This window comes from Phalacrocorax aristotelis, chromosome 3, assembly GCF_949628215.1.
Source record: "Phalacrocorax aristotelis chromosome 3, bGulAri2.1, whole genome shotgun sequence".
NCBI classification, from domain to species: domain Eukaryota; kingdom Metazoa; phylum Chordata; class Aves; order Suliformes; family Phalacrocoracidae; genus Phalacrocorax; species Phalacrocorax aristotelis.
The window spans coordinates 127,666,917-127,694,459 of NC_134278.1; the positions used below are offsets into that span (position 1 = coordinate 127,666,917).

General features: G+C 44.4%; 2 protein-coding genes across 4 annotated transcripts in view; one reads left to right on the forward strand and one right to left on the reverse strand.

Annotated features, from left to right (window-relative positions):
- On the reverse strand, positions 1-7,383 carry FSAF1 (40S small subunit processome assembly factor 1). The gene is made up of 6 exons (XM_075089548.1): positions 7,249-7,383; positions 4,424-4,480; positions 2,825-2,920; positions 2,035-2,121; positions 995-1,044; positions 1-341 (listed from the first exon to the last, which is right to left on the reverse strand). Exons 1-6 carry the CDS (start codon positions 7,264-7,266, stop codon positions 212-214), a joined length of 438 nt encoding a protein of 145 aa, XP_074945649.1. The 5' UTR covers positions 7,267-7,383; the 3' UTR covers positions 1-211.
- The window catches only part of GNPAT (glyceronephosphate O-acyltransferase), a 23,667-nt gene continuing 3,464 nt past the window's right edge, over positions 7,341-27,543 (forward strand). Inside the window, exons 1-12 of one of the 3 annotated variants that reach the window (XM_075089538.1) lie at positions 7,341-7,770; positions 11,227-11,418; positions 13,873-14,049; positions 14,887-15,016; positions 17,598-17,725; positions 18,179-18,254; positions 18,845-18,996; positions 19,088-19,218; positions 19,893-20,116; positions 22,609-22,854; positions 23,542-23,621; positions 26,133-26,273. In XM_075089538.1, coding sequence (XP_074945639.1) covers positions 7,357-7,770; positions 11,227-11,418; positions 13,873-14,049; positions 14,887-15,016; positions 17,598-17,725; positions 18,179-18,254; positions 18,845-18,996; positions 19,088-19,218; positions 19,893-20,116; positions 22,609-22,854; positions 23,542-23,621; positions 26,133-26,273 — 2,091 coding nt within the window. In that variant the 5' untranslated portion in view covers positions 7,341-7,356. Of the gene's footprint in view, positions 7,771-8,652; positions 8,891-11,226; positions 11,419-13,872; positions 14,050-14,886; positions 15,017-17,597; positions 17,726-18,178; positions 18,255-18,844; positions 18,997-19,087; positions 19,219-19,892; positions 20,117-22,608; positions 22,855-23,541; positions 23,622-26,132; positions 26,274-27,543 lie in introns of those variants that run through there. The other 2 variants (XM_075089540.1, XM_075089541.1) reach the window with 2 other exon arrangements.

Sequence of the window (27,543 nt, forward strand, 5' to 3'; positions counted from 1 at the left end):
TAGCATTCTTAATAAAAAGTCTTATTTTTATTTACTAAATGGTAAATTCTCATGTTCTTCCCAAGGCAGAATGGAATATAAAAAAATCCTTCAACAACAAGTAAGGTAAAAAAAGGATATGGTGGGAAGGCAAGAGGCTCCATTAGTCTGTGTTGGTAGCAACGTGAATTCTATCTTATGCGTATTGTCCATTTCACTCTGTATCATAAGTTTATTTGATAACTTTAGATGATTTAATTTTCTTTATGTCATGGCTTTGCAGAATCAAGGTCCCATCTCTGAATTTTCCAACTTGTCCTGCAGTCCAAATGCTAGGCACTGATTTCTTCCTTTTGGCCTTCCTGAAATAGGAAGCGGGGGGGAAGAATTAAGAGAAACAACAGAAACTCATGAAAACGATTAATATGGTGAAAAATATCACCTGTTTATGCAATCAGAGTTTGGTATTATGGAATATCAAATCATAGCAGGTAATGGCCCCAGAACATTTATTACCTGCATAGCCATTGAAAATTTGCAGCACATTTATTTACATTTTTAAAATTTAGAAACAGAAAGACTTTTGGCTAGAGAAGGAAGTTAAAAGAGTACATTTCAGTGAAACTGCTACACTGTGATGAAGAACACCACTTCGCCTTTCAAGCCTCTGTGTACTGGAGCTCGTGTTTCGCAGAAATCATTTCTCAGGGCAAATGCTCAGAGTAAGTGGCATGTCCTGAGTCCGCACACAGGGACTTCCACGCATCTCGCCTCCAGCTGCAGTCTCAGACACGTTGGGGCAGAACTGACATATTTTCAGTTAAGCTGTGTAACTAAAGCCTCTGAAATTGCCAGGCACAGAGCAAGTTCACCAGTCTGTGACCGAGTTGTTCTGCAGTTGAAGTTCCTTCCACTGTGACTTCTGGTATAAGACTACGCATAGTTATGCAGGGGAAATACACTGGGGAGGCGATACAAAAGCAAGTCAATTTTAACGACTTTAAAAACAGCTCACCTCTCCTTCTGTTCTTTCTTCTTCTTCTTAAGAGAATCACCTTTATGTTCCTGTTTTTAAAGATACATATTTTAATGGAAAAGGAACAGAGCATCTCGGGTAAACAACCATCTGCACACAAAGCACGTGGTAGCCTTTGCTTCACGGAGCAGCAGGCATTTAAAGCAGGTCAGGAGTGATGCAACGCATTACGGAAGCACTGCTAGGAGTACTCAGAGCCCTTCCTGTCACCTCTCACGACCAACATGCTGCCCCTGCCACGTGAGGAGGCACAAACCCAGCCACACGAGGAGAGAGGTTTGCTTCTTGGGCGTGTGACAGATCCTTGGGCCAAAAGATGGACTTGCTACCAGGCAGGTGTGCCCAGTCACCTGACTGAGTGTACCTGTCAAATAACAGGGTTCAACCGTGCCTGGTCATGCACTGGATGCTCTTTGGGCCACATGACAGAGGAGAAGTAGGTCCCCTGGAGAAGAGGGTGGCAGGAAACAGGCTGATAGAGCAATTACCTGCGCCGCAGCCTGCTCCCACCTACAAGACTCCATGGGGAGGCAGGGAGTAGGCTTGGAGCCAGATGGGCCATGCTGGAGGACGGATGCAACAGAAGCCTCACCCTGGCTGTAAATAATAAGCAAGATCCTAGATGGAATTGTGCTGATATAAAACCAGCTGAAGATCCAGCTCTCTGTGGTTAGACAACATGCAAACTTCAATGGAGGGCCGTTTTTTTTTTCCCTTAAGAGGCAAGGGGGAAAAAAAAAAAGAAACCCACAAACCTGCTGATTTTATGTCATCAGTCTATCAGCCTCAAAGGATGAGGCAGTGAAACCCACCAGAACAGAAGCCTAACTCTGTGCCTTTCATACTGCGCACAGTCAGCTTTTACTGATGAGATTAGTCCCACTGGAGCCAGGAAACCATTCCATGGGGAGCAGCGGGCATCAAGCTCGGGCACTCCTCCTGTGCCTGAGGCATTGTCTGTCAGGCTCTTGGGCTAGCTCTTACATGCTGTCTTAATAGAGAGAAAATTTCACACAAACCTTTCCCTTATCATCATCCTTCGCTGCTTTTTTCTCTTTCATTTTCTCTTGGTAAGTCTTGTAGTTCATGTGTTCCTTTTTGGGGGGCTGCAATAAAGATTGGGAGGGATGCCACTGAGGAAATTTTCAAATGGGTTCAAAAATATATTCACACGCTTGCATGGACAGTATTTTTCAGGTGGTGGTGGGGAAACATTAGAAAACGTTTATTTCCTTTCCGGTGAGAGGAAGGGACTTAATTGGTGTAAGGTAGACCCATAAAGACCGTATCTTTCTTCGTAGAGACAGCAGAGAGGGATGTTGATGCTCTGTATCAGTCCTACAAGGTTTCCACATACACAGTGAGTTAGAAAGAAAACCATATCCCTCCCCCCTCCAAAAAGACCTACACAATTATTTTCTTTTACACTATTGATGATAAATAAAACTGAAAAATTTTGTCCATCTTTAACTCACTGGGAGAGTGAAGCTTTAAAAAGCAAGCCCCTCCCTCCAACAATTTAGCTTTGAATGGACTGATTAAAAATTAGTATATGTTGTTTTCCACCTCAGTCATATTTCATCGATATAACATCTCTGATAACACAACTATACTAATTTTCCAAACGTCTACAGAAGATAGACAAGACAGCATAGAAAATGTAGAAGTAAGAATGAAGTGGGAGAAGGGTCAGGGCAGGGAATATTGTGTTTTAAAAAAGTAGTGCCAAACCCCTCCTCAGTGTTTTTTACCGCTTTCCTGGGCTGTAACAGCTGGGTGATCACCCAGCACAAACGAAGCAACAGTTACCTTGGCTCCCAGCATGACAGCACGCTCCTGTTCCCATACACGTTGCTCCTGCTTCCTGTAGCCCGTGATTCCAAACTTGTGCACTTCCAGGCGAGCCTACATCATTACAGAAAATTGCCAGCACTTGTAATTTGTCCAACCTGTTGTAAAATAACACTTGACAGACCACAAAAAAAGTCATACTCCCAAAGAAACCCTGGCTAATACCTGAAATCACAGAATCCCAGAATGGTAGGGGTTGGAAGGGCCCTCTGGAGCTCATCCCGTCCCACCCCTGTTGTGAGCAGGCACCCCCAGAGCAGGGGCACAGGGCCATGTCCAGGTGGGGGGTGAATGTCTCCAGGGAAGGGACCCCACAGCCTCTCTGGGCAGCCTGCGCCCCGGCTCTGGCACCCACACAGGGAAGGGGTTTGTCCTCATGTTCAGGTGGAGCTTCCCGTGTTCCAGCTTGTGCCCGTTGCCCCTTGGCCTGGCGTTGGGCACCACTGAAAAGAGTCCAGTCCCATCGTCCTGACACCCGCCCTTCAGATATTTATAAGCAGTGATGAGATCCCCCCTCAGTCTTCTCTTTTCCGGGCTGAAAAAATCAGGCTGTGCTATAAAACAAAACTAACTGAGTTTGGAGCTATACTGCAGAACAGTTAGCCACTGTCCGTCTAATCTCTGGACAATGAGGACTGACAGGGGGACAATTTTCGATTCTCCTGATTTCACAGAAAACTACACATGGAACGGATCTCCTCTGGATAAAAAATGAATCATGCCATGCTGCACAAAGAACAAGGAAACATGCTACCCACAGCACCCAATGTTTACAAAGCATCTTAATTCCTTGGCTGCAGAGCACTTAACCAGTGAGAAAACATGGATGGGCAGATGGTGAGGTGGTTTGACCACACACATACACACGTATAGTTGACGCTATACAAGAATACTCTGGCAAAACCAGTGGTGAATTTATAACCTTTTTAAAGGCAGTGGTTAAATCTCCACTGTTCTCAGCAGTACAGAGCTCCAGGCAGAATCTCCAGTGAGAGACTTCACTGGATCACAGCATGTCCCTGAGCAGAGATCGGGCATGTAATACAACTTGCACGGATCTGTAAATGGATCAGTATCTAAGGCAGCCAATGCTACTTACACTCATATAAGAACAGATGAGAACAAAAAGACAAATGGAAAAAAGTCGTCTGCTGTTTCCAAAATAGATGCCAACATGCTTTTTTACTTCCCCTCCCACACGAGATCAGGAATCCAGTATTACCACCCTGGGCGTGAAAGAGCTAGGCGATACCTTTCGGGTAGTCACACAGCTTTACACAGCTAACATACAGTGACACTCCTCAAATTCTCACTGGAAGATGAGAAAGAAAGGCCACAGAGTTGTTACACACCTCCCTTCACACAGAGCAGCTGGCAACAGCCAGCACGCTCCTCCTTTGGGCACGGCATGCAGCCAGAATTACCTCTTTGGAAATCCTCACCTACAAGGGATAACCTTTTCTGGAAGCGTTTCCCATTGGTCCCACTGTAGCTTTCCCAAGGATATAAATACACACCCGTGCATGCTAAAATAGTGAGATAAGTCTGCTGACTTACTTTTTCAAAGTTAAATTCTTGTTCATTTGCATTTTTCTCTTCATTCACTATTTTGGTCTATAAAGAAAAACAGAACATTTCAAATTAATATAACAAGTAACACCAGTGTAAATGCTGATTGTAATAGTGTTTTTGGAAAGCAGTGAAATGTAAAATGAGTTGTAGGGAGTATACAGCTTTCCAGCAGTGTATTTTTCTAGCTTTATCACCTGGATTTATTAAAAGAGCATTTTTGCTGTGTGGATATTATAGGGTCTTAGTGGAACAACCTTCCACAATTTATAGGGTACCATTATAGCACAGTGCATACAGCTTTATCCTGCATTTTCTTGCCCGGATCTTCTGCTAACACTTAGAAAGACTTTCAGAATTCAGAAAGATATTAATAGCTGCAATTAATTTTTATACCTTCAAGTATAAGTTACATCTTATAAGATCAAAACTGCCACATGTGAGCTAAACGTCACGCATATTTCCACTTCCAAATCCATACCAAACTGCTAACACAGGATAGGACACGAATTTTAAGTCATTTTGTTTGAGAGAGAGAACACAGTGATAATAGTGCATGTTCTGATAGCTGGTGGCAACACGCAGAACAAGCTTAATTCGTAACTGTATGGACATATATTAGTGCACATATCCAGCTTAACTAATGCAAGAGAAAATACTCCAAAGGAAGCACTGTCAGCAAACGGCACACCCCACTTAATGCTGTTTAAAGAAATTACTTGCTCAAAATGAGATCAGCAAAAACTACATCTTTTTTACTCCACTATTTACACAGACACCCTCCATCGGCAGTTCTCAGTTGGGCGGGGAACAGATTGTATCCTAGGATGAAAAAGAAGTGCAAAATTCCCAGGAAGAGCTCCACTCCTGCTTGCTACGGGAGTGTCCCACATGGGACACTTCAGAGCGGTAACAGATCTCCCCGAGTTATTTTAGTTTGTGTCCGACTCTTGATATTGGGAAGGACGTGCTGAACCACCTCTCTGAGCGGGTGCTCTGCCTGCTCCCAGGCGTGCGGGTGCAGGCAGTCAGCACTGCAGGGAAACCAGAGTAGCACCCCCTTATCTTTTTCTGTTTACTCTCAACGGCACTCTTTCCCCTCTGAGGACGCAAGAGTAATACACATATGTATTTAAACTGAACCTGAATGCTTTTAATGCGTTTCTTTTTCACATCTCCAGGATGTTAAGTCAAGTCGAGTCACAGGTTCAGGTCCAGGGTTACATCAGGGCTTCCTTCTGCATCCACCAGAGCCAAACCCAAACTTGTCTCAACTCTGCAAAAGCTTCTACACAAAATTGTCTGTCTCAACCAGAAATAAACCTGGTTATTTTCAGAGCTTTTTACTAACAAGCCTAACACCAGTCTTTTCAGGCAGAAAAATTTAAGTTGTAAAAAGGATAAGAAAATAAACATCATGGGCAATTTTTAGAGGAAAACATGCTGGAAAAAAGCACAAAAGTTTATCAATTCAACCAACTGCTTGGTCAGACTCTTGAACTTCCCAATTCCAAGCAGTCAAACCTCAGATACCAGTAAGTCTCTGTTAATTCAAGACGGCCACGTGTTGGCCCATCAGAGCTTATTTTAGAATTGTGCTTCTGACATTACAGCCATAAAAATGACTCAAAGAAAACAACCAGAGAACCTATAAGATCTGGAGACCAACCAGTGACCAAGGGACCTTCTGGTTAGCATGGAAGGCATCTCTGCTTCCAGCCAAACCTAATCCGGGCCTCTCTGTTGAAGCCACTCGGCTATAGTTTTTGGTAGCACAAGGGAATTTAGCACCCACAAACCAAGCCAGAGGACTGAGATCTAATGCTGTCATGCCGTCCCCCATCAACCACCCAACACTGGTCCTCCAAGATGCACACTGCTCGTGAACAGCCAAGCGCTGCTGCGACGCCAGGGAAGAGAAGGAAGCTTTGGCACCTCACATCCACACCTATTCACATGAACGCAAAAGCGCTTATGCAGAGAAGCTTTGCTTTCCGTTTCATTCACTGCTTGCCATCTCGACACTCCTATCTGCAGATCAGCTTATTTTGTTGGGATACGCCTATTGCAAATACAGGATATTTATCCAAAGATCTTCTGAAATTGGGATAAAAAAGAGCCTTCAAATCCTGCCTGCAGCCCTGTTGGGAATCAGAAGGGCTGGATGCCATCAAACTGAACATACAGGCGGCCGAAGGATCCTGGATTTACAGGCAGTTGTATCAGCAAGGGGGAAGAAACTGGGGGGGGGGGGAATTAGAGCAGGTATCTTGCAATTTATGGGGAGAGTCTGGGGAGAGAGACATCCCCCCACACACCCCAAACACGCCGAGGGTTTTGTTTGGTTTGAGCTGTCACCAGAAAAGGGCAACCCAGTCCAGTCCCTGCTCACTGTAAAGTCTCTGGTGTGGCTTTAAAAAACCCAAACCGGTGCTTTGGAGAACTGAGCTACTGTTACCGGTGCCGTATCCCGGGAGCGCGCCCCGTCGCACCGAGGCCCACGGCCAGGCCTGGCCCTACCTGGGCGCTGCCGGCGGGTGCCACCGCGGGGCTGGGCCGACCCTTCTTCTTCCTCCCGCGGAACACGACGACCTCCACGGCCGGCGGGGGGGCGGGGGGCGGCGGGGCGGCGGCAGCAGCGCCCAGCTCGGCCCGCAGCTCCCCGAAGAAGCCGCGGGCTCCGCGCCGCCCGCCCGCCGCCCCGCCGGCATTTCCCACTGCCGGCTGCAGTCCCCGGCTCTCCTCCTCCACCGCCGCCGCCGCCGCCGCCGCCTCACTGTCCTCCGCGGCGCCCCGAGCGCCGGGCTCCTCACCTGCGTGCCGGAACACATGCCCCCGGTCAGCCGTGCGCGGCCGCCGTCGCTCCGCTTCAGAGTGAACGCCCAACCCTTTTCCCTTCCCCGGTCCCCACGGAAGCCACGATGCAGCCTGCAGGGGCACGGCCCCACTCGCTCACCCACCCAGGTCGTAGAGGGCGCCGAGCACCGCCTCCAGCCGACGGCACGGCTCCCGCGACCCCATGGCGGTGGCGGCGGCGTGAGGAAGAACGGAGGGCGGTTTGCTCCCAAGCGGCTTCCGTCGCCCCCAAGATGGCGCCGCCCATCGCACGGCGCCCCCGCCCTCCCCCGCGCCCGCCGCAGCGCGCCGGGCAGCCGAGCCGGGGCGGCGCGGGGCCATGGGCGCCGCGGGAGGCGGCGGTGGCGGGGGTGAAGCCACCGCGGCGGGCTAGGGTGGGCGAACGGGGCGCGGGGCGGCGCGGCGGGACTCGCAGGACCATGGCAGCGGCAGCGGCGGCAGCGCCCGCCCGGGCGCGGCGTGGGGCGCCCATGTACTCGGTAGGTGGCGGCGGGGCGCGGGGAACGGGACTCGGTACTGCTGAGGAAGGGGCTTCCCGCCTCACCCCCGCGCCGCGGCGGTGCCGCTCACTCTGGAGCGGAGTGGCGGTGCTTGGTGCAACTAGCCGTGCCCCGGGGGAGGCGCGGGGTCCGCGGTCCGGAGGGAGGTTTCCGGGGCCTCTGCTGCCGCGCTCGGCTTCCCGGCCCTACCCCCTCCGCGGGGCGGCGGGGGCTGCACTCTGTGGGGCTCGGGCGGGGACCAGGCCTCTCCCGGGCCCCAGCGGGGACGGAGGGCGGCCAAGCGGGAACCCGGACGTTTCCCCTCACAAATTCGCCTTCCCCCGCCGCCGCGGGCCCCAAGCCCTTTTCTCCTCCCCACCTGCTTCTCCGGTACCTGTCGTCTCAGTCGCGACAGTCAGAGCTCCCGATCGCCTCTTCTCCCCTCAGATATGCTGTGAAACACCAGCCGGGCTTAAGAAGGGTCGGAGGGGGCTCGGGCTCCTCTTTAGAGCTGCCCCGCAGCCCGGCTGGGCGGAGGATGGCAGGTGTCGGAGCACCGGGCACATCACAAGGCTGTCGTGCGGGACAGAAACCTGCTGGTGATGACAAATTCAGCGCTAGAAAATTGTCATGGAGATGGAGTGGCTGAAGCAGGTTTTCCTGTGCTACACAGTGGAAATTACTTCATTGACCTTGCTTTTTTCCCTGCAGCTCCTATGGCAGCCTCACACAAGGACATTTGGGTGTGGGGTGCTAAACCCCTCTCCCTACTTGGATTTAGAGGAGGGGGCTGGGGGAGAGGGAAACAGCTCCTGGTTTCAGCAGAGATTCTCAAACTTCTCTTCTGTAGCTTTGGCTGTATGCTGGTATCCCAACTGCCTCATGAGCGCTCCTGTTTTGTTGCTTTCAGAGGTTATATGGAAGCGAAGTTCCAGGCTCCCGCTGTTTCGCTGTTGTACTTCACCAATGTCGCAGTAACTGCGCACGTTACTGAATTGTCTGATGTCGAGGCTTCCAACAGTGTATTTTCTAAATGTGTTCTCTACCGGTCGACAACTGAAGCGGGAAAACCAGCTTGGCTGTAACATGTAAAAGCGGCATTTCTGTTCTTCAGTGGTTGGTAAATGTGTGTTTTGGCTCCCTCAGCGCTACTTTGGGGCAGGGTGTGAATATTGCCATGGAGAGAAATCGGTTGCTCTTCAACTCTGGAAATGTGAAATGAGGAGCAGTGCCAGAGAGGTGACTTTTCAGTTGGCTGTGGCCTTTGCAAAACTGCGCTCACCAGAGCCGTGCGGGGGAATGGCTGTAGCAGCGCAGTGACTGCTGATGTGGCTGGTGATACCCGAGCCTGATGCTGGGTTTCCTCGTCTGGGTTTCGTGTAGTTACACGCTGCAGGACCTAAACTCTGGTAATTGAAATAAAAGTTGCCTAGATTTTTTGAGCAATGACTTTACACCTACTTAGATGAGTATGCAACTACTTAAAGCCAACTAATGGTTTCTGATGCTATTCTTGGCTATCTTTTTTGTTATTACAGGGTATAAGGTTTTTTTTCCTGTTTTATTTTTAATCAAGACAGTTGATATAAGGTGTCAATGGCAACAAATGGCTAATACGAACTATTTCCAGTCTTCTTAACAGTTCTTAGCTTACTCGGTTCTTGCAAAATACCAACTGGTTGAAGGCTGTGGAAGAAGAAAGATTGAAAACTGTAATGCTAAACCATACAAGCAAAAAAAAAAAAAAGCCCTGAAAGATGTAAATTAATATGGGCCTGGGTTTAATACCTTGATTAGGATTGTTTTAAAAGTCCTTGGAGAGTCGGTTCTGCAGTTACTGTGGGACAACTCTCTAAACCACAGTAGTGGAGAGAGATGTTAGATGATCTATGGTATCCAAATTTGACTCTGCTGAGTGGGGAAAAGAATGAGAAGGTCAAAAATTATAGTAGGATTTGTGTTCTCTGATAAAATGAAAGTGGCTTTTGATCCAGTTGAGGCTTTGAAGGACTCTTTTGTGGTTCTGAAATGGAATTATTCCTGACCTTGGGTTTTTGTTTTTGTTCTGCCAAATTGTCTTGTATTGATGGATGGACAGGAACTAAATGTTTGCTCTCTACTTACTTTAAATGTCAACTGTTTTTGATAGTGTTGCTGATGTGGCTGCGGTCAGCTGGCAGCAAAACCTGACTCCCTCTCCCAAGGTTGAAAAGCCGGACACCACTGCTGGGCGTTTGGCTTATCTGTTCCTGGCACTCTCCCGGGTGTTTGCTGGCTTTCCTCTCAACATGGGAAAAGGGCCCTGTAAGAGCCCATGAAACAACATGTTTTATCCTTCATTGTCAGACTGGTTCTGCACAGGTTGTGTATAGGGGGAGGAGGCAGAATGAATGAAAGGGTTGCTGGTGCTACCCCACCAGTGGTGCTGTAAAAGAACACATAAGCACTATTATTTTAGTATCTTCTTCTAATAAATACGCTTGATCAGAACCAATACGCTTATATTTGTGTTTCACAGAGGCTTGCTCCCGTTACCTTGCTTGTCTGGTGGCTGTTGCTGCTGGTTTGAAGTTTAGAGAAACGCGGTTTTGGTTTTGGAAAGACGGAGGTGTCATTCACGCGGCCTGTGGTGTTATAGGAGATAATAGGAGACATCTCCCTCCAGCGCAGGGGATGCCTACTGACTCAAGGACAAAGCTTTGTCACTGAGATTTCTGCAGCGGGATGGATCCACAATCAGTTGTTGATGTACAGTTTGTTTTCCTGCTTAGCAGTGGTGCTGATTACTCAGAGCCTGTGCTCTCTTTTTAACTACGTGTGCACCATACTGCATTTTGGTCTTCATGCGGCTGATACGACTTTTGTTGTTGTTGTTTGTTCCTGCCTGGCTGTGGTTTACGTACCCTGTGCCCAAGCTTGATGAAGGCCCCCCAAATCACGAAGGTCCCAGATGCAACTTAAAGTAGCAGGGATTATTTTTTTTGTGTTGATTATTTTGTTTTTATAATGTCGTTCATGGCATTGTCTTCGTACAGCTGTGAGAGTTGGAATTGAAAATGTTTTAGTTAATGCCTGTTAATCATGGAGAGGCACTTCAGCTTTCAAAGCCCAGGTGTTCTCTCAGCTTCTTCCTGTTGGCCAGAATTAAGTACTGTTGCATAGGGTGATTTGGGGATCTTTGCAGTTGGAAAGGGTTGAGTTGTTTTGTTGGGGTTCGGTTGTGTGGTTTTGGTTTGTTGGTTTTTTTTTTTCCTTTTTAGTTACTTTCTACTTGCTGCGTTTTTCCAAGCAGGTAGATTTGTTCATGCACTCAGAGTGTGGAATGCAGACCATACAGAAAGCTAAAAGAACCCCAAACATTGCAAAAGTATTGCACGTCAGTATTCTGGTACTGTAGCCAAGCAGACCACTGAGTGGCTTGAGACAGTGTCTCATTCTTTATTTGTATGTTCCCAGCAGAAAGAGCTCACGTCAAAGAAAAGAGATGAGTTTGAAGATATCTTGGAGGAAAGACGATTGTCCAGCGACTTGAGATACGCAATGAAATGTTACACTCCTGTGATCTACAAGGGACTTTCACCTTGCAAGCCAAATGCTATTAAAAGTGCTGTTCTCCAGTCAGAGCAAGTTCAGTATGTTATCAAGCAGGTGAGGCTGGATGCTGAGCTGTAAAACGAAGTAGGTCGAACACAGCCAAACCTTGTGTAGCAGCCGGGGAAAAAAAAAGATTATTGCTGACCTTGCCAAACACGATAGCTGTAGTTTGAAAGATGGTCCAACACATCAGTAACTTGAGAGCCATACTCTTTTGGCCGGAAAAACAAATACTAATTTACCACTGAGTTCCCACTAAAGTTGTGAGCTTGTTCGTGAAATAGTGTTTTGATTTTGCATGTATGACCCTTGACCATCTAACTTACCCAGTGTGCTTGAGTACCTCTTCTTCCCTCCTCCGCTGTCCATGCCACAGAGCAGCATTGTGAAAGACAAAAGCACTCTCCTTCTTAGTAGATGTTGTTGTTCTTTGTGCATGCCTTGTAGGAATTTTATAGGCCAGTGATGTATTTATGAAGCAGTCATAAATGCTACGTTTGCTAAAATGGGAGTTATATTTCACAGAGAATTCTTTGACTTAGAAACACTGTCTAAGATGTAACAGTATTTTTGTTTTAACATGGAGAGCAGCTCCTACTTTCTTATGGATGAAATATTTTATATTCAAACTGGCTCATAATTTACATTGGGTTGAAATGGCTGAAATAAGAGTTTGTGTTAGCAGAGTAACTATTTTCAAAAATAATTCGAGGCCAACAGAAGTATATAAGACGTTTTGGTTAGTCCTGAGTGAGTTACCATAAAAATTTTATATTTTTTTTAAAATGGTCAATGTTACCTATGATATATCAAAACTTGTTACGATGTGACAAACTAAACTATATCCAAAGTAGCCCTGTTGCCGTCATGAATCGCGAAGTAGCGTGAAATAATAAAATTCAATCTTTCAACTTTAGAAATGCTAAAACATTTACTGAAAGAAAATATTTTACAGAGGATTTGACAGAAAGACATTTGTGTGATGTTTTCTTCTGAAGTGCTGCTTTTTTGATGGAAAATGATTTTGAGGGATATTTTCCTGGCTAGTGTCAAGTGGTCGAAGGGGATTAGCAGAGCTGCCATTGCAACCGAGTTAGCAGTTTTGCACTAGAGATTACTGAAAGTATCCAGCTGGGGCCAGTTTGGGCAATATGCCCAACAGCCTGTGATTAGTGTGCCTCCTGCCCGGGCGGAGTTTACACAGCTTTACAGAGGCACACTAGAATTTGTTCTTGTGACAAATTGCTGAGGTTACTAATGTTCAGTATGTGAAATTAAGTGCGTTTGTTTTAGCTTGCTATGTATGACTGGTCTGGCTTTTTTTTTTTTTTATTCCTGGTTTTGGGGAGTAAGTGCTTAGCTCTATAGTGGATGTGTACTTAATTCACACAGGCTTACCACACCAACTGTGTGGTAAGCCTTTTACTGGTGAATGACAACAGTATCTCTTCCTCTAGTCAATAATGAGAATAACTTTTTGGCTTTCTAAGAGATTGATTTTCTCAGGCTCAAGTGGAAGCCGTGTTTGGCTTCTTTAAGTGGTTAAAATAATCAGTTGTAGCTACATGTGGAAATACGCAGGATGAAGGATAACGTGCATATATTAAAACATGACTGAACCAGTAGATATGATGGTAAGGTGGTATATGGAAGTAGATTGGAGGAGTTGGGTTTTCTCATATGTCACAAAATAGAAACAATGGGTAAGTAGTGCTGCCCTTTGAACAGAGCCATGATTTTTTTGAGGCTGTCTCTTCTGCCATTCCTCCTCTTTCCTCTGTGTTCAGTAAAAGGCATGTTCCTCGTTCCATAACAGTAAAAGACTAATGTTTCAATTAAATATTTCTAGATTCAAAGTATCAAATAGGAGGGATGACCATTATTTAAAGTCTGTTTTAAGAAACTTCAAAAGGGAATGCGCATAGCAACAGAAAGATCATTGATATGCAAAGCCGGTAGAGACAGTGCTTTGTACACGTTTCAGCTAGCCATTGCCAAAGTAACACATTACAAAGAAATGCAGGCGTGATAGGGCTGAGGTTCTTCAGCCAAGTCTTAAAATCCAGCCCAAATGCACTCTAAAGATTTACACTGTGAGTCTTTCTGCAAACAATAGGTTTTGTTCTACTTGTCAAAGAAAATTGTATACAGCCTCCTTCAGGCTGATAATATAGGAAATATTCTTCGAACTTACATCTCCTCTGAAGATGCTGCAGGTTAAGACATTCAGGTGGCGTGTTTGGAGTGGGAAATTGTTGCACGTCTACCCTCCCACCCCTCCATTGATATCTAAGGTTATTCTTGATTTTGAAGACCTTTAACTTGACTTTCTCGTATGGGCTGACACCGAACAGATTGTGCATGATTAGACGCATGCCTATCATAAACAAATCTTGCTGACTATTGCAGGAGTTCTGCCGTAATTGTTGCGGCACATAGAATGGTGTGCATGGGCCAGGAGAAGGGAGCAGCACCTGACTGACTTTTTTTTGTTTTGTTTCTCTTTAGTTAGCAAAAGAGATGGGAGAATCACCTGATATTATTCAAGAAGAAGCCACGGAAATCCTGGATGAGATGGGCCACAGTATGCAATTAGGAGCTGTCAGATTTTTTGCCTTTACTCTGAGCAAAATATTTAAACGGCTTTTCCAGAGAGTTTGTGTGAATGAAGAAGGAATGCAAAGAGTAAGGAGGGGAGGAAGAAAAATTACAATATTTTCATACCAGTCACTTGGACGAAGACTTTAATCTTTGCTCCAAGTAACAAATATGAAAAATACCTTTTTTTAAAAAAAAAAAAAGACTGCACTTGTGTTTATTGCTGCGTTTCTTAATAAGTGGGGGGAAAAGACAGATTATATTTTAGAGGCAAACTGTCAGCAGGACTTCTTGTACATTTTCCAAATGTTTCCTCCGGAAAGGAATACTTGCAGTCATGTGAAATTGATTCCGTTAGGATCACTGAGAGAGTTTTTCTAACCGGTACTGTAAATTTAATAATGCATTTAGCACAATTGGGGGTGAAAACCCAATGTTATGTGGCTGAGCGGGTTGGCTCTCCTGCAAAACCTTTGCACAGCTAAGAGTGGTGAAACACTGTGCGCCTCTGAGGCAGGAGATTCTTGAAGTTTGCCCCAGTTCCCTGGGGAGCTGTTTTTCCCCCTGGTTCCATTGCAGGATGCTGCTGTTCTGGAGGGTGCAGCGCATTCCCTGGAAGACAGCAACGTCAGCCCTTCCAGCCCCCATTGGGTTTCCCGTCCCCATTAAAAGTGATTTGAATTAGACTATCACATAATGAGGTGGCGCTGGATTTTGAGTCCTGGGATGCTTGCGAACCACAGGTTGCTAGTCTGGAAACTACTGCTCCAAATTTCCTATGGTTCCATGCTGAAAAAGGTGTGGAGTATATGGACAGAGAAACCAGTTCCATTTGCCTTAAGCCCTGTGATGGTCTGTATCTGCAAATTTCAACAGTGTGTAAATATTGGTACAATATTGTTTGTGCCTTTTTTTTTCCTTCAGTTGCAACACGCCATTCAGGAGCATCCAGTCGTGCTGCTGCCCAGTCACCGAAGCTATGTAGACTTTCTCATGCTGTCTTATTTGCTATATACGTATGACTTGGCTTTGCCTGTCATTGCTGCAGGAATAGGCAAGTATCTTCTTTTAACAGTGTTTTCAGGACTCAGAGAATTGGTAACAAGGGGTCTTGTAGCTGCTACTATAAGTAGTTGTGTTTAACTTCTGTTCCAAATATGCCTTGTTAAAACCTCCTAGGGTGAGTTGTTTATAGTGTCATAAAGCTTCTCATTGGTGCCGAGTCCAATCAAAGATGAATTTTTTCCTAGCAAGTTTGGCCTGAAGTACCCCATCTCTAGACCCAAGGCTGGGGCAAAGATAGGTGTTGTGAGGAAGACTTCCATACTGATTTTTTTTTTTGTCTGGGAACAGGTGAAAACTTGCTAAAGGGCTACCCTGTATGCAGAACCTCTTGTGATCATACAGTTTTAAATGCAGTCATAGTAGCCAGATATGAAGTGCCAGCCACCTCGTGCTTGTTGCTGATGTGACCAATTCCCTTGAAGCCTTGGCAGGGCGCTGTTATGTGGCGTTCTGAGAGCAGAGCTGGCTGGGAGACAAAATTTCACATCAGAGGTCACAGTTTTGGACATACTTAATTCTAAAGCAGATGAAGCCAGTATATTATTTAAGACTTTAACAGTAAATATCTTCTGAGTTAATGTGATTTTTGAAAATCTGGACTCTGGCAGAAATTTACTGAGAAACCTGATCTTGGAAGTCTTGGGTATCATCGAGGTGTTCTAAGCAGGCAGACAACAGCCTCCGGTCTGGTGCAGCGCTGTAATGCGCACAGGCAAGCTAGCAAAGATCTGTGAACCTTCTACTTTACCGTAGTCTGCTTTTCCAGTCAAGAGGTTAGGAAGACCAGTAGGAAATAGCAGATGCTGGGAGAATGTACTTGCTAGGGAAGATGAGATTCTGCTTGTCTTTGAGTTAGTGGTATCTTGCCTCTGGGCGATACAGGTTAGATTCTGGTGAATTCCGAAGTCGATGTATCATATCTGCCTTGACTTGATAAGCAGCTGCTTATCTGTCCTGTATTGTTCAGAATCTGCTCATGTGCTGTCATGGGTATTGGTGTAATCCTTTGCTGACTTTTGGATTAGAGCCTTCTTGAGTTTTGGGCCTTGAAACAGTACCTTAAGATATTATTAGTTTAGCTAAGAGGGATTTTTTTAAGTGATTAACTTTTTTTTAAAGTGTTTTAGGGTCAAAGTTCTTCAGAATTAGGGGCTTGCAGCTTGATTACACTTCTGCATGTGTGTATTCTTTAAATTCCTCTGGAGAAAGCACATTTCTCTATGGTTGTAGTTGTATTTACTACATATTGTGTTAGAGGTTCACAAGATGTGGTCTACAAACTTGCTCTGAAAGTGATACTTGTGCTGAGTGGAGAGATGCTGTCCTGTAAGAGGTGGTAAGTGCCTCTGCTTTGTTAGTTACTGCTTGGCTTCAAGTAGCATATGGATAGATCTATGGGGATTAGCTAAGGGAAGGTAAACAGTTGCCAGTAACACTAGAGTACACGCTCATACAGAACATGAGCGGGAATCTAGCTGGTGCTGGGACTGCGTTTTTATCTCAGGTCTGGGGGGCAAGTCAGGTTGGAGGCATCGAGCTGGTGAGGTGTGGGCTTGAGGTACGTGAAAGGACGCGTTTCAGTCCCAGTTTGCGGGGTGGCAGTGTGCGATGGGGAGAGGCGTTGGGCATACAGCCAGCATCCTGGCTAGGGGGTTGAGTATGCGGCAGGAGGGCGGAGGTGAGGGAGGGGATAGAGGCTGTGTAGTGGTGAGAGCGGGTGGGTAGTGGGAGAGTAAGGGAAAAAGGTGGACCTCTGCACATGGGAAGCTCTGAGAGCTGCTATTGCTGCCCAGGGTCCTGTAGCCAATTTCATTTTATCTGTTTTTTCTTGGATAGCTCTGTTTGTCTCTTGCATATATGTGTGTGTGTGACATACGACATCTTCAAGGCAGTCGTTGTCAGCGTTGCAGCTGGAAATGTGAATTTATTTTACTGAGTGAATATCTGATCTGAAGTGTTTCATGGATTGAGGTGGCAAGGAAGTTGAAGTGGCACATGGCCAGCTGCTGTGTAGAATCATTTTAAATGCTTCCCTAAGAAATTTGTTGACATTGTGTTTCCTGGTTTTGACAAGTTAAGCATTGACTGTCATTGCTTAAAACTAGAGAACTATAAAAAATTTTAGCTGGTTTGGTGTACACCTCCCAAAGTGATGAGTCAGGATCATAAATGGTTTAATATAATTGTCTGTTAATTTCTGTGTCTTCTAGGATACACTCAGTGTAACTGATCTTTGTGGTGATGAGTGAGACAATGTACTTCAAAAACTTAGTCTTTATTATGGCTAAACTCTGGCGATCTAAGTTGTGAAAATAAATCTCTCAAAGTGAATGCTACTTACCAAAAAAAAAAAATGGAAAGCATATTATAATATGCCATTCCTGTGTACATAAGTCTTGCTAGATTATCTGAAAACAAATAAAGGTATTTGCAACAACAGAATCCTTGAGAGAGATTTCCTTTATTGTTGTAATTGAATCAGTGTATTAGAGAAAGTGGTTGATTCTTCTGGCTGATATTAATAAATTTTTTTGTGTGTGTTTTTTGGTTTTTGTTTGATTGTTTTTCAGATTTCCTAGGAATGAAAATAGTTGGTGAGCTGCTGCGAAGGGCAGGTGCCTTTTTCATGCGACGTTCCTTCGGTGGGAACAGACTCTACTGGGCAGTGTTTGCTGAATATGTAAAAACGATGTTAAGGGTAAATAAGTTACTGACCTCTCAAAATGTATGCTTAAGAAATACTCTGTAGGAATGATTCGTGTGAAATATGCATGACGTTACAGCTGTGTGATTGAAAGTCTTCACTGGTCTGATTAAATGCGTTTTACCTCAGAATTTCTGTAGGTGAAGGGCTTGCGTGTGCTCCATTGTTGTTATAGTTGTTCTTATAATTCAGCAGTAGATGGTAAACAAATTGCTGCTCCTCAGTTGCTTTGGATCATGTGCCCATATGTCATGACAATATTTTTGTTAATTTAACTGTGTGGCAAATACAATGGATGAATGCACGGTGAATTAGAGGTGACTGAAGTTAGACATGCATGGCTTCCATTACAAAAAAATTTACATTTTAACTACTGAAAACTTGTGGGCAGTAAAGAAATGTTTTTATTTTTCTGACGAGCTTTGTTTGTTTGTTTTACTTCTGAAGACTGGCTATGCCCCAGTTGAATTTTTTCTTGAAGGGACTAGAAGCCGCACCGCCAAGACTCTGACTCCAAAGTTTGGTAGGTTTGTTGAAAACCTGGAACTTTTAATGATTATTAGCGTTTTCGTTAGTGGCTCTGGGCTTCTTAAGTTCTTCAGACAGGAAGGGACGTTAAAGTGGTGGGCAAATCGGTGAGGTCTGTCAGAACAGCGAATGCTGTGGTTAGAGTTCCGAGGCCATACAAAGAACGGCAGTACATGTCTCTTGCACTCTGCTGCTGTCTCTCCCTTTGCCCCATTTTGTACTTAATTGTGTAACTCTTCCCCATTTTCTTTCTAGAAAATAGGCATCCCCTTACCAGCAAAGAAATACTGTAAGCTAACTGTAAAAGTAATGGGGAGTCTTTAGAAGGAAGATGCCGTGCGAGTGCAGAGCAGTGCTGCTGGGAAGAGCACAAATAGTTGTCCAAACGCACTGCTTACATTCACCTGCTGTTTTAGAGCTTGGCAATGCCTGTGCTTCTGCTTGCCTGAAGAGAGAATGAGCACAGTGCACACATATTAGCAGCTTCTAAAATCTGAAGATACCTTTTTTAAAGTTAACCTGCAGTTACTTTTCCCTCCTTGAAAAAGACAGGCGATTCACCTTTTTTTCCCCTCCAATTTGCAGGTCTTCTCAGCATTGTGATGGAACCATTTTTTAAACGTGAAGTCTTTGACACGTACCTTGTTCCTATCAGCATCAGCTATGAGAGGATATTAGAAGAATCTCTCTATGCATATGAACTCCTCGGAGTCCCAAAGCCCAAGGAATCTACATCTGTATGTAAATTCCTTAAGAACAGAACAAAGGTGGATGTATACGCACCCTGTAGCACCAAAATTTGAGTTTTGCTCTTCCCGTTTTTCTTAGGGGTTGTTAAAAGCCAGAAGAATCCTCAGTGACAATTTTGGCACCATACACATCTATGTTGGCCAGCCAGTATCGCTTAGAACCTTGGCATCTGGGAGAATCAACCGGTGCCCCTACAATTTGGTTCCCAGGTACCACATCTTTCCGTGGTGTATGCACGGGGAAGGCATTTGTTTAGTCCTCACCCGTGTAAAATAATGATGTTCTCCTGTACTTTGTTTTCAACTTCTCTCATCTCCCCTCCATCTGACTATTTAGACCGCTGAACCTGTTTTGTCTCAGGAGGGCCTTATCGTGCTTGCGATTGGGGGTTTCTGAAACAGGTTTTTACTTGCATAGCTTTGTACTGTGTCGGGAAGGTGCCATTTTAAGAATGAATGATGATGCATGAGCCAGGCAAAGCTCTGTTTTCCAAGAATTCGATGGTTTTGCCTCTTAAAGATTCTGCCCTTCTCTCCCTTCATGTTACTGCCGACTGTTACGTGATCATGAGCCAGAGAGCTGTAGCCATGACTGGATTGGGCAGCTTTTGCAGTTTGTTATATAAAACGAAATGCTTTTGAATGTTTCTTGAAGACAGCAAGGGTACAGCATCAATACAGAGATCTGTGTTTCAAATACTATCGTGAAGCTACGGATGGTTTTGCTCTGTACTTCTGTTCTATATATCACATAGATATAATTGCCCTCCAGGCGTTAGGTGCTATAAAGTAGTTACGGATCTGAGAGCAATACAGAAGAAAAAGGTGTGATATATATTCCAGTTTTTGGAGCTCTTTACCTTGAACTGCATTGTTCTTCTCAGGCATCTTCCCCAAAAGCCATCTGAGGATATCCAAGAATTTGTCAGTGACGTAGCTTATAAAATGGAGCTCCTGCAGATAGAGAACATGGTTTTGAGCCCGTGGGTGCTAGTTGCTGCTGTCCTGCTGCAGAATTTGCCAGCCGTGGATTTTGAACTTCTAATAGAAAAGACCCTGTGGCTTAAAGGCTTAACACAGACTTTTGGAGGATTCATTGAATGGCCTGGTATGCAGAAAAAGTGTTATTATTTCTATTCCTTTTGTTGCTTGCGAAGGATAAATGATGTTTGTGTGGAAGCAGTGTACAGTGACAACTTCACAGAATGTTTTCCTCAGAGCTGTAAGTGGATTTTAGGATGTGCTAAAAATTATGCTAAAATCCAATAGGTTTTGACTTAGCCTGTAGAAGATAATACTTTGAAAAACAGTTAGGTGGAAGCAGAACAGAATTTTACTGTTACAACCTGAAGTGTGGAATGAAGGGGAAATTGTAAGGTACTTGTATTAGAGTACTGAGATTTGCCTAGTGTCTCTTTCTGAACCCTGTGTAAGTCACAGACAGTTACCTGATCCGCAGCAAGTTAACTTGGTGTGATGCTGTGTTTATTGCTCGATACCAACCACAGTACAAGTTGTTTCTGTGGCGAAGAACTAGCAGAAACAAACGAGCGAGAGGAAAACAAAACTGCAAGTTGTCCTATTTGTCTTTGAATTTCACTTCATCCCCAGAAACAGTGATGAGTTTTGGGGAAAAGGCTTCTTTGGTAGTTTTATTTATATATTTATGCACAAACGCACTTTTTTTTTTTAATACATATAATGTATATGTATATATTGGCTGCTAAAAGGTTGATTCTCCTTCCTAACTTTCTGAACAATTGTTTTAAATTTCTCTCTGTGAGCCAAGGTGACACAGGTAATTAATTTCAGAGCCTCAGGACGTAAGTGGTAAACCTAGCCAAGAAAAAATGTGTAGTGCAAGTACATTTACCTTTTCACTGTAGGTAGACTTAAACCATGGATCTTTGCTTTTGTAGTCATGTGTATAACCAAGGATCCCTCTCAGTATGGCAATAAAGAAATAGGAGTGGGCTACTGTTCTAACAGAACTCTGTCGTTTCTGGAAGAAAACCACTTCTACTTTCAGGGATCTGCGCCGCAGTGAATGCGGGCAAGGTCTGCTCCTGCCAGACTGGTAAAAGGAAGAATTTCATGGCAATATTTGAGCATAATCTAGAATCTTACTGCACAGTAAAATGAAAGGCATACCACAGTCAGGTTTGCGTATTTATTTTGATTGTTTTCTTAGCAACAATGAATAAGCTTTTGTGTTAGTAGAGTTGTGAGGCAGTCAGGGAATAGCAAAAGGCATGGTAATGAAACAGGAATGACAACAGCTGAGCGGGGTTTGTCGGAGTGTGCTGGCCCCGCTCTAGGCAGCCGTTGCATAGAAACAGGGTTCGTTGTTTTGGTTTGGTTTGTCAATGATTTGAAAGAATAAGTATATATTAAAGGCTAATTTGGTAACGTCGCCAAGTTAGCAACTACGTGTACCCTGTCCGTTCTTCTGTCCAAACAGCTAGTTGTTTCTGCCTTTGCTACGCCGGTTGTTGTTACAGGCAGAACTTTTGCTTGGCTGTTAGAAATTTTATATTTAAAACAGGAACTGCAAAATTACTTGCTCAGGCTTCTGCTTCTTATTGCACCGAGAAACTGGGGACCCCTAGCAAAACTGGAACAAAGTAGGCTGAAGGAGCAAATCAGATGCAAGGAGATTATACATGAGATCTGTGTTAAGGGGAAAGAATATTATTTTTTTTCTGTCAGGGGCTATATTGATTTGATATGCTTCTGGTGCCATGAGCACGTAAAGTGTATTTTTAGTGTTCAGTAAGAAGTTTTTATTACTTCTTTCCTTGCTTGCCAAAGAGTTCACATTCGATGCAGGGAATGTTTTGGTCATGTTTAAAATGTAAGGTATTCTCAAAAGGTGAGTGTATTTTCAAGACCTGAGATGCTGCTCTCTATCCAAATAAAGTTCGCAGTGTGTCACACTGACAAAAAAGCTTAACCAAAGCCCACAGGTTTGTGAAACTCAAAACAAACAAGCAAAAAAAACCCAAAGCCAAAACCACACAGTTCCTTGCTTTAGGCATTTTAAAAGGATTGTCTTACGTATCAAGAAGAGAGTTGGGTTTAAGTACATTCTGGTTTCTCTTTGAGCAGATATATTATGTAATGATACTTTTATTAGGTTTTCTTTAAACTTAATTTGGGATGAGGCCTTCAGTGTATATGAGGCTTGAGGAAAAACATTACAGAGACTTGTGCATCTGATTCAAAGCTTGTAGTGTCAGAAATGCCTGAGCAAAAGGATGGTCTCCACTTCCTTACCAATGAATGCATCCGTCGACCACATCTATCCCCTTTTATTTGGAGGCTCAGAACACTGGTTCCAGAGACAAAAGAAGTATTTGTCATCGTTAGCAAGTGGAAGAATTTAAAGTGCTTTAATTACAGAAATTTGTTATCTCCATCTCATACTATGCCTAGGCTGCCAGTTCCTGGTAGGGATTGGTTTAGAAAGCCTCTCTGAGTGTTTGCTGTAATAATTGGTCTTCAGTGATAAAACTCCATTAAATACTGGTGCATTTTAGGCTGTTTCAATACAGTTATGTTCCCTTTTGCATCTTCCTGAGCAGTGCGTTTTCCCGCTAGATAACCTGTGTGCCAAAAAAGCCGTCATGGCTGGCCTCACCCTGCATTCCAACGTAGCTCGCCTCGTTGATGGCCATGTGGTCCTGAATGACAAAGCGGTGGAAGATGGAGCCATAGGGGAGATCGTCTTTAAGCGTGCTCTGGCCACCCTCATGTGTGCCACCTACAGAAACCAGCTGCTGAACGTGTTTGTGCGGCCGTCTCTGGTGGCAGTTGCCTTGCAGATGACACGCAGCTTCAGAAAAGGTACGTTTGGGTAGCTCTGAGAGCCTGCTGGCTTTGCTCCTTGCACTGTCGGCTGTGAGAGGAGCACGAGGTTCCTATGATAGTGGGAGCTATCTGAGACTGTTACACTCCACGTAAGGTCCCATGGCATAAGGTGGGTGTGTTGGGAGGGGACAAGGGTATTTTTGCTTGCCTTTTTTGTTCGTTTACCCTTTGATTCTTTTGAAAAGAGCTGTGTTCTTCTGAGAGGGCAGGGTTAAGATGAGCTGCCCTGTTCCTAAGTGTCTTACTTTGGTGTTTAGGTTACAAATTACACCCAGCTCACACTTGCATACAGTGCAGCCAGTTCTGTCTTTGTCCTCTTCGCACTACTGCTTCTGAAGTCGTTCAGTGACTGTTTTCCAATACTTGGCTTTTAAAGAAACTTTTCAGAATTCATGCCTTAGTTCTGTGCAGCATCTGATAATGTGGTATTTAATGCACGTTCTGAGAAGCTGCAACCCCCTGCTCTTCTCTTTTGGTAACGATTGAATCAAGTGCTTTGAGTACTTGCTGTTCTGTTGTGGTGGTTTTTACTGTATATGTATGTATGCTTTTAATGTCAAGTCCCAATTGTGTTCAAAGTAGGTACTCTTCCTGAAATGGCATTTCACTTGCATGTTTTAAATTATATTTTTAAACAGCAGTACTTTACAAAATTTTTTTCAGAGGAAGTCTACAGCTGCTTCAGCTTCTTGAGAGATGTTTTTTCTCATGAGTTCATCTTCTTTCCTGGCATTTCATTGAAGGTAAAAACATCCTTTATACAAAAATACTGATAGTCAGTAACACAGCCAACTAAAATAGCATCTGATTTCAGAGCTCTGCAGAATGAGCGCTTTCTGGTAAACACCTACAGTGATATCAACTTGATCTGTAAGCAGGAGGGAGAACCTAAAAGAGAGTCATTTGGTTAGTTGCAAAACATTGTCCGAATCCGCAAGGTTGCGTGTGCAATCCTTCCCCCTGCCCCTCTTCCAGCAAAAAACCTAAAAATCCCGAAACTGTCCAGTTCTGAACTATTAAAAAGAACTGTAGCAGAAGTTTGGCTTTTTTGCATAGACCTACCAGTCTTCCAGCACAGATATAAAATATATATGTAAAGCAGTCTTTTAAATGAAGTATAAATACTGTTCTCTTGCTCTGCAGTTACAAAAGAGACCTTAGGCTGCAAAGGAAAAAGTGTTAATGTAGGCTTAACTGAATTCTATCACAGAGCGGGTATGTTCTGTCACAAAACAGGAGTTCTCACTGAGGGTACACCAGGATAATTTCTCCTAAAAGCTCTTGCAGACTCTGTAGCAGAGGGGCACGGCTGCTCTTTCGGAAAGTTAAACTATAGGTATTATACCAGTTGATGATCAACCATTGTATGCCCTTATTACCTCTGACAAATAGAGTACGCATTTCTAAATTTAAGTACCTATTGTCCTTTCGTTGCTTATACTCCTTTAGTGCAGCTGCGATCAGTTGTTCTGTGTAGCTCTGTGTGTGCGCTCTGTGATGGCAGGGCTGCCAGACGACTGTGCCAACGCCCGGTGCCTCAGCTGTTAAAGTACACCTCTGTACCCACCTCTCCGTGACGGCACAGCATGGCGGTATCTGCTCTGTGGTGTTCATACAATGGCTAACGTTCCTCTTATTCCTCCAATTTCAAAGGTTTCGATGTTCCTGTGCATTAGGAAACATTGGGGTTTTTTTAGTGTTTTGGTGGTTCGTGGTTGAGCCCTTTTAGCTTTTTATTACTGGCACTGATCTTGTGTAGATTCAAATAGTACCTTGCCAGCACTATGCGGGAAGTGCTTGTAGTAAAGCCTGATTCAGATTTCTGCAGCCAAAAATCTTCTACAGAGTTGAGGCGATGCAGCCTGTGAAGGTTTTGAAAGTGGGAACTTTCTTAATGATGTAACAGTGTTCCTTGCAGAGTCTTATGGAAGCTTTAGTCGCATCCGATGTGCTTGAAGAGAGTTTCCCCTCGTTTCAGCCCCCAGACCCGTACAACCATTACTCAGACAAAGCCAGTGTTGTTCCTGCCTACTGCCTTATTACAGGGCTGGGTATGTCTGCGTGCTCTCCTAACACAGCTGGACACAGGCAAGCTGTGAAAGCTGCGGGCAGCGCCTTGCTCTCTGCGGGTCTTGCCGTGTTGGTTTGTGCACATCCTGCTGGGTCGGAGCGGGCTCTAGTCCAGCCAGCTCGAAAGGCAGGCGAGCACAAGTTTATTAGTTAAAAAAACTGGTTCAGCGTCATACCCAACATAAACTGGTAAGTCCTCGTGTAGTTTTTATTTGGATTTAAAACTGATTAAATGTGATTTTTATCAGTGCTAAGGCCAAATGTCAGATGGTGATACTTGTGACATTTCCTGCATTAAAAAAAGAGATAAGTAATTTTCGTAAGAATAGTCAAGTCTTGTGACTATATTAAAATCTCATAGATTTTTGTATTGAAGAGAATTGGGCCTTTTTTAGAAGGCTGAATAGCACAGTTATGTTTTGTTTTCATTGTTAGCAATTGTTGCTTCTTACAGCTTTTTTTTAAGTACCAAAACCAAGCAGGGAACAGACTGGCTATGACTGACTTTACTGGAGTCAAATTCCTATAACTGCTGTAATGTTAAGGGGTCTCTTAGTACCCCACCCCTCTAGTCATCCATGTGGCTGTCACATCTGTGTCCCATCCCCTCGCATCCTCTGTGTGTGTGTGTGTGTGTGTGTGTGTCCTGTCCCCCCTTCCCCTTACACTAATATCGGCAGTAAAAGGCTCTTGGCATTGACGTTTCCATAACTTGTAACTTTTGGCCATTGTATTGCCTCTTGTAGAGGGCAGGTCAGTGAACTATGGTATCGTTTATCGCAAACAGTGGATGTGAGATAAAGGCAATCCCCAACTTTAAAAATAAATAAATAAAAAACACCCACCAAAAACAAACAAACAAACAAAAAACCCAAACCAGACAGCCTGACCCTATTCTGACAAAATCCTGAGGGAGCTCTGGCTGGCGGTCACAAGAGCAGCACAGCTGCTCTCTTTGCTCCTAGGCCTGTTGTGCATCGAGATACTGCTGTGTTTGAGAACATGTTCCCATGTTCTATAGGGTATTGCTGGTATATAGGAAGATTTAGGTTCAAGTCTCTTGAAAACTGAGTTCAGAAGTGGAAGTGGTGCCCTGTTCTGTGGGTTTTGTTGTTGATTTTGTGGGGAAATGTAGCTGCGCTTACTGTAGATGTTAAAATTTCAGTTATGCTTCTCTCTCCTAGGATTTTGAGGAAGGATGTTTTCTGCTCACAAAATGCGATGCCATTCAAACAAGTCAGCAGGAAATCTACCCTACCGACAAAGGAAGTGTTACAGTGTCTTTCTTGTCAGCTATGTTCAGACCTTTTGTGGAAGGTTATCAGGTATGTTGTTCTTCAGAAAATTATCTTTTTTTTTTTTCTCCTTTTATAGGGGAAACTAGGAGAGCTGTGATACTTCTGCAATACAATAGTGGCTGTTTTCATGGCGGGGGAGTGCAAGAGTTGAGAAATCGCAGTAATAAATACCTTAAGTATCACCCTCCTCCTGAGATCCTGATTTCAGCTTTTGGCTCAGACTTTGCCAGCTGACTAAAGCAGTAACTACCTTGTAAGGGGATGGCGTGTTGTGGGTTTATAAGCTTCACGGCGAGTGTGCAGCTACCAGGTTCTTACGAGGAGCTCTTGCTTAATTCATTTTGTGTTGGCTGTGCTGCCAGGTGTGGAAATGAGTTTGCATTTCATATCTGGTAGCTTTTTTGGGAGTCACTGCATCCGTATTTCTTTAAATTCTTTTGTTTTTCCAAGGTTTTAATAAGACTAAACACTTACATTCCTGTAATAAGCAATGTAGGCAAAAGCAGGAGGCTAAAATCTCAGGTATGTCAGCGAAAGATTGGTGGGACTGTAGACGTTTGAACCTAGGGGAATCTGTTGATGAGCTGGTGTATGATGGGCTGAACTGTGCTCATTTGCCCACTTTTTCCCATCTGTAAAACAGGTATTGCCTTGTCATGGTTTTAGCTGGGACAGAGTTAATTTTCTTCACTGCAGCTGGTGCAGTGCTGTGCTTTGGGCTTAGTATGGAAATAATGTTGATAACACACCGATGGTTTGGTTGTTGCTGGGCAGAGCTTGTGCTAGTCAGGGACTTTTCCAGCCTCCCGTGCTCTGCCGGGGGCACAAGGAGCCGGGAGGGGAGGGGGCACAGCCACGAGAGCTGATCCAAACTGGCCAAAGGGATATTCCATATCATGTAACATCATGCCCAGTATGGTAACTGGGGGGGGAGCTGGCCAGGGGGACTGGCAGCAATCGCGGCTCGGGGACGGGCAGCGTCGGTCGGTGGGTGGTGAGCGGTTGTATCGCTTGTGGTTTTGTTTTTTTCCCTTTTTCCCTTTTCCATTTTATTATATTATCATTATTGTTATTATTATTATAATCATTATTATTATTATTTTAATTATTAAACTGTTCTTATCTCAACCCACAAGTTTATTTTTTTGTGCTTTTGCACTTCTGATTCTCTCCCCCATCCCGCAGGGGTGGGAGCAGTGAGCGAGTGGCTGCGCGGTGTTTAGTTGCTGACTGGGGCTGAACCACGACATAAAATAATTATACTGTTTTTGATTGTGAGAACAAGAATGCTAAATTG

Coding starts and splice junctions, on each gene's coding strand:
- FSAF1 (XM_075089548.1), bottom strand. Junction 2,921..4,423: donor AAGAATTTAACTTTGAAAAA/GTAAGTCAGCAG, acceptor GTAATGATGTAG/GCTCGCCTGGAAGTGCACAA. Junction 342..994: donor AAGAAAGAACAGAAGGAGAG/GTGAGCTGTTTT, acceptor TTCCTATTTCAG/GAAGGCCAAAAGGAAGAAAT.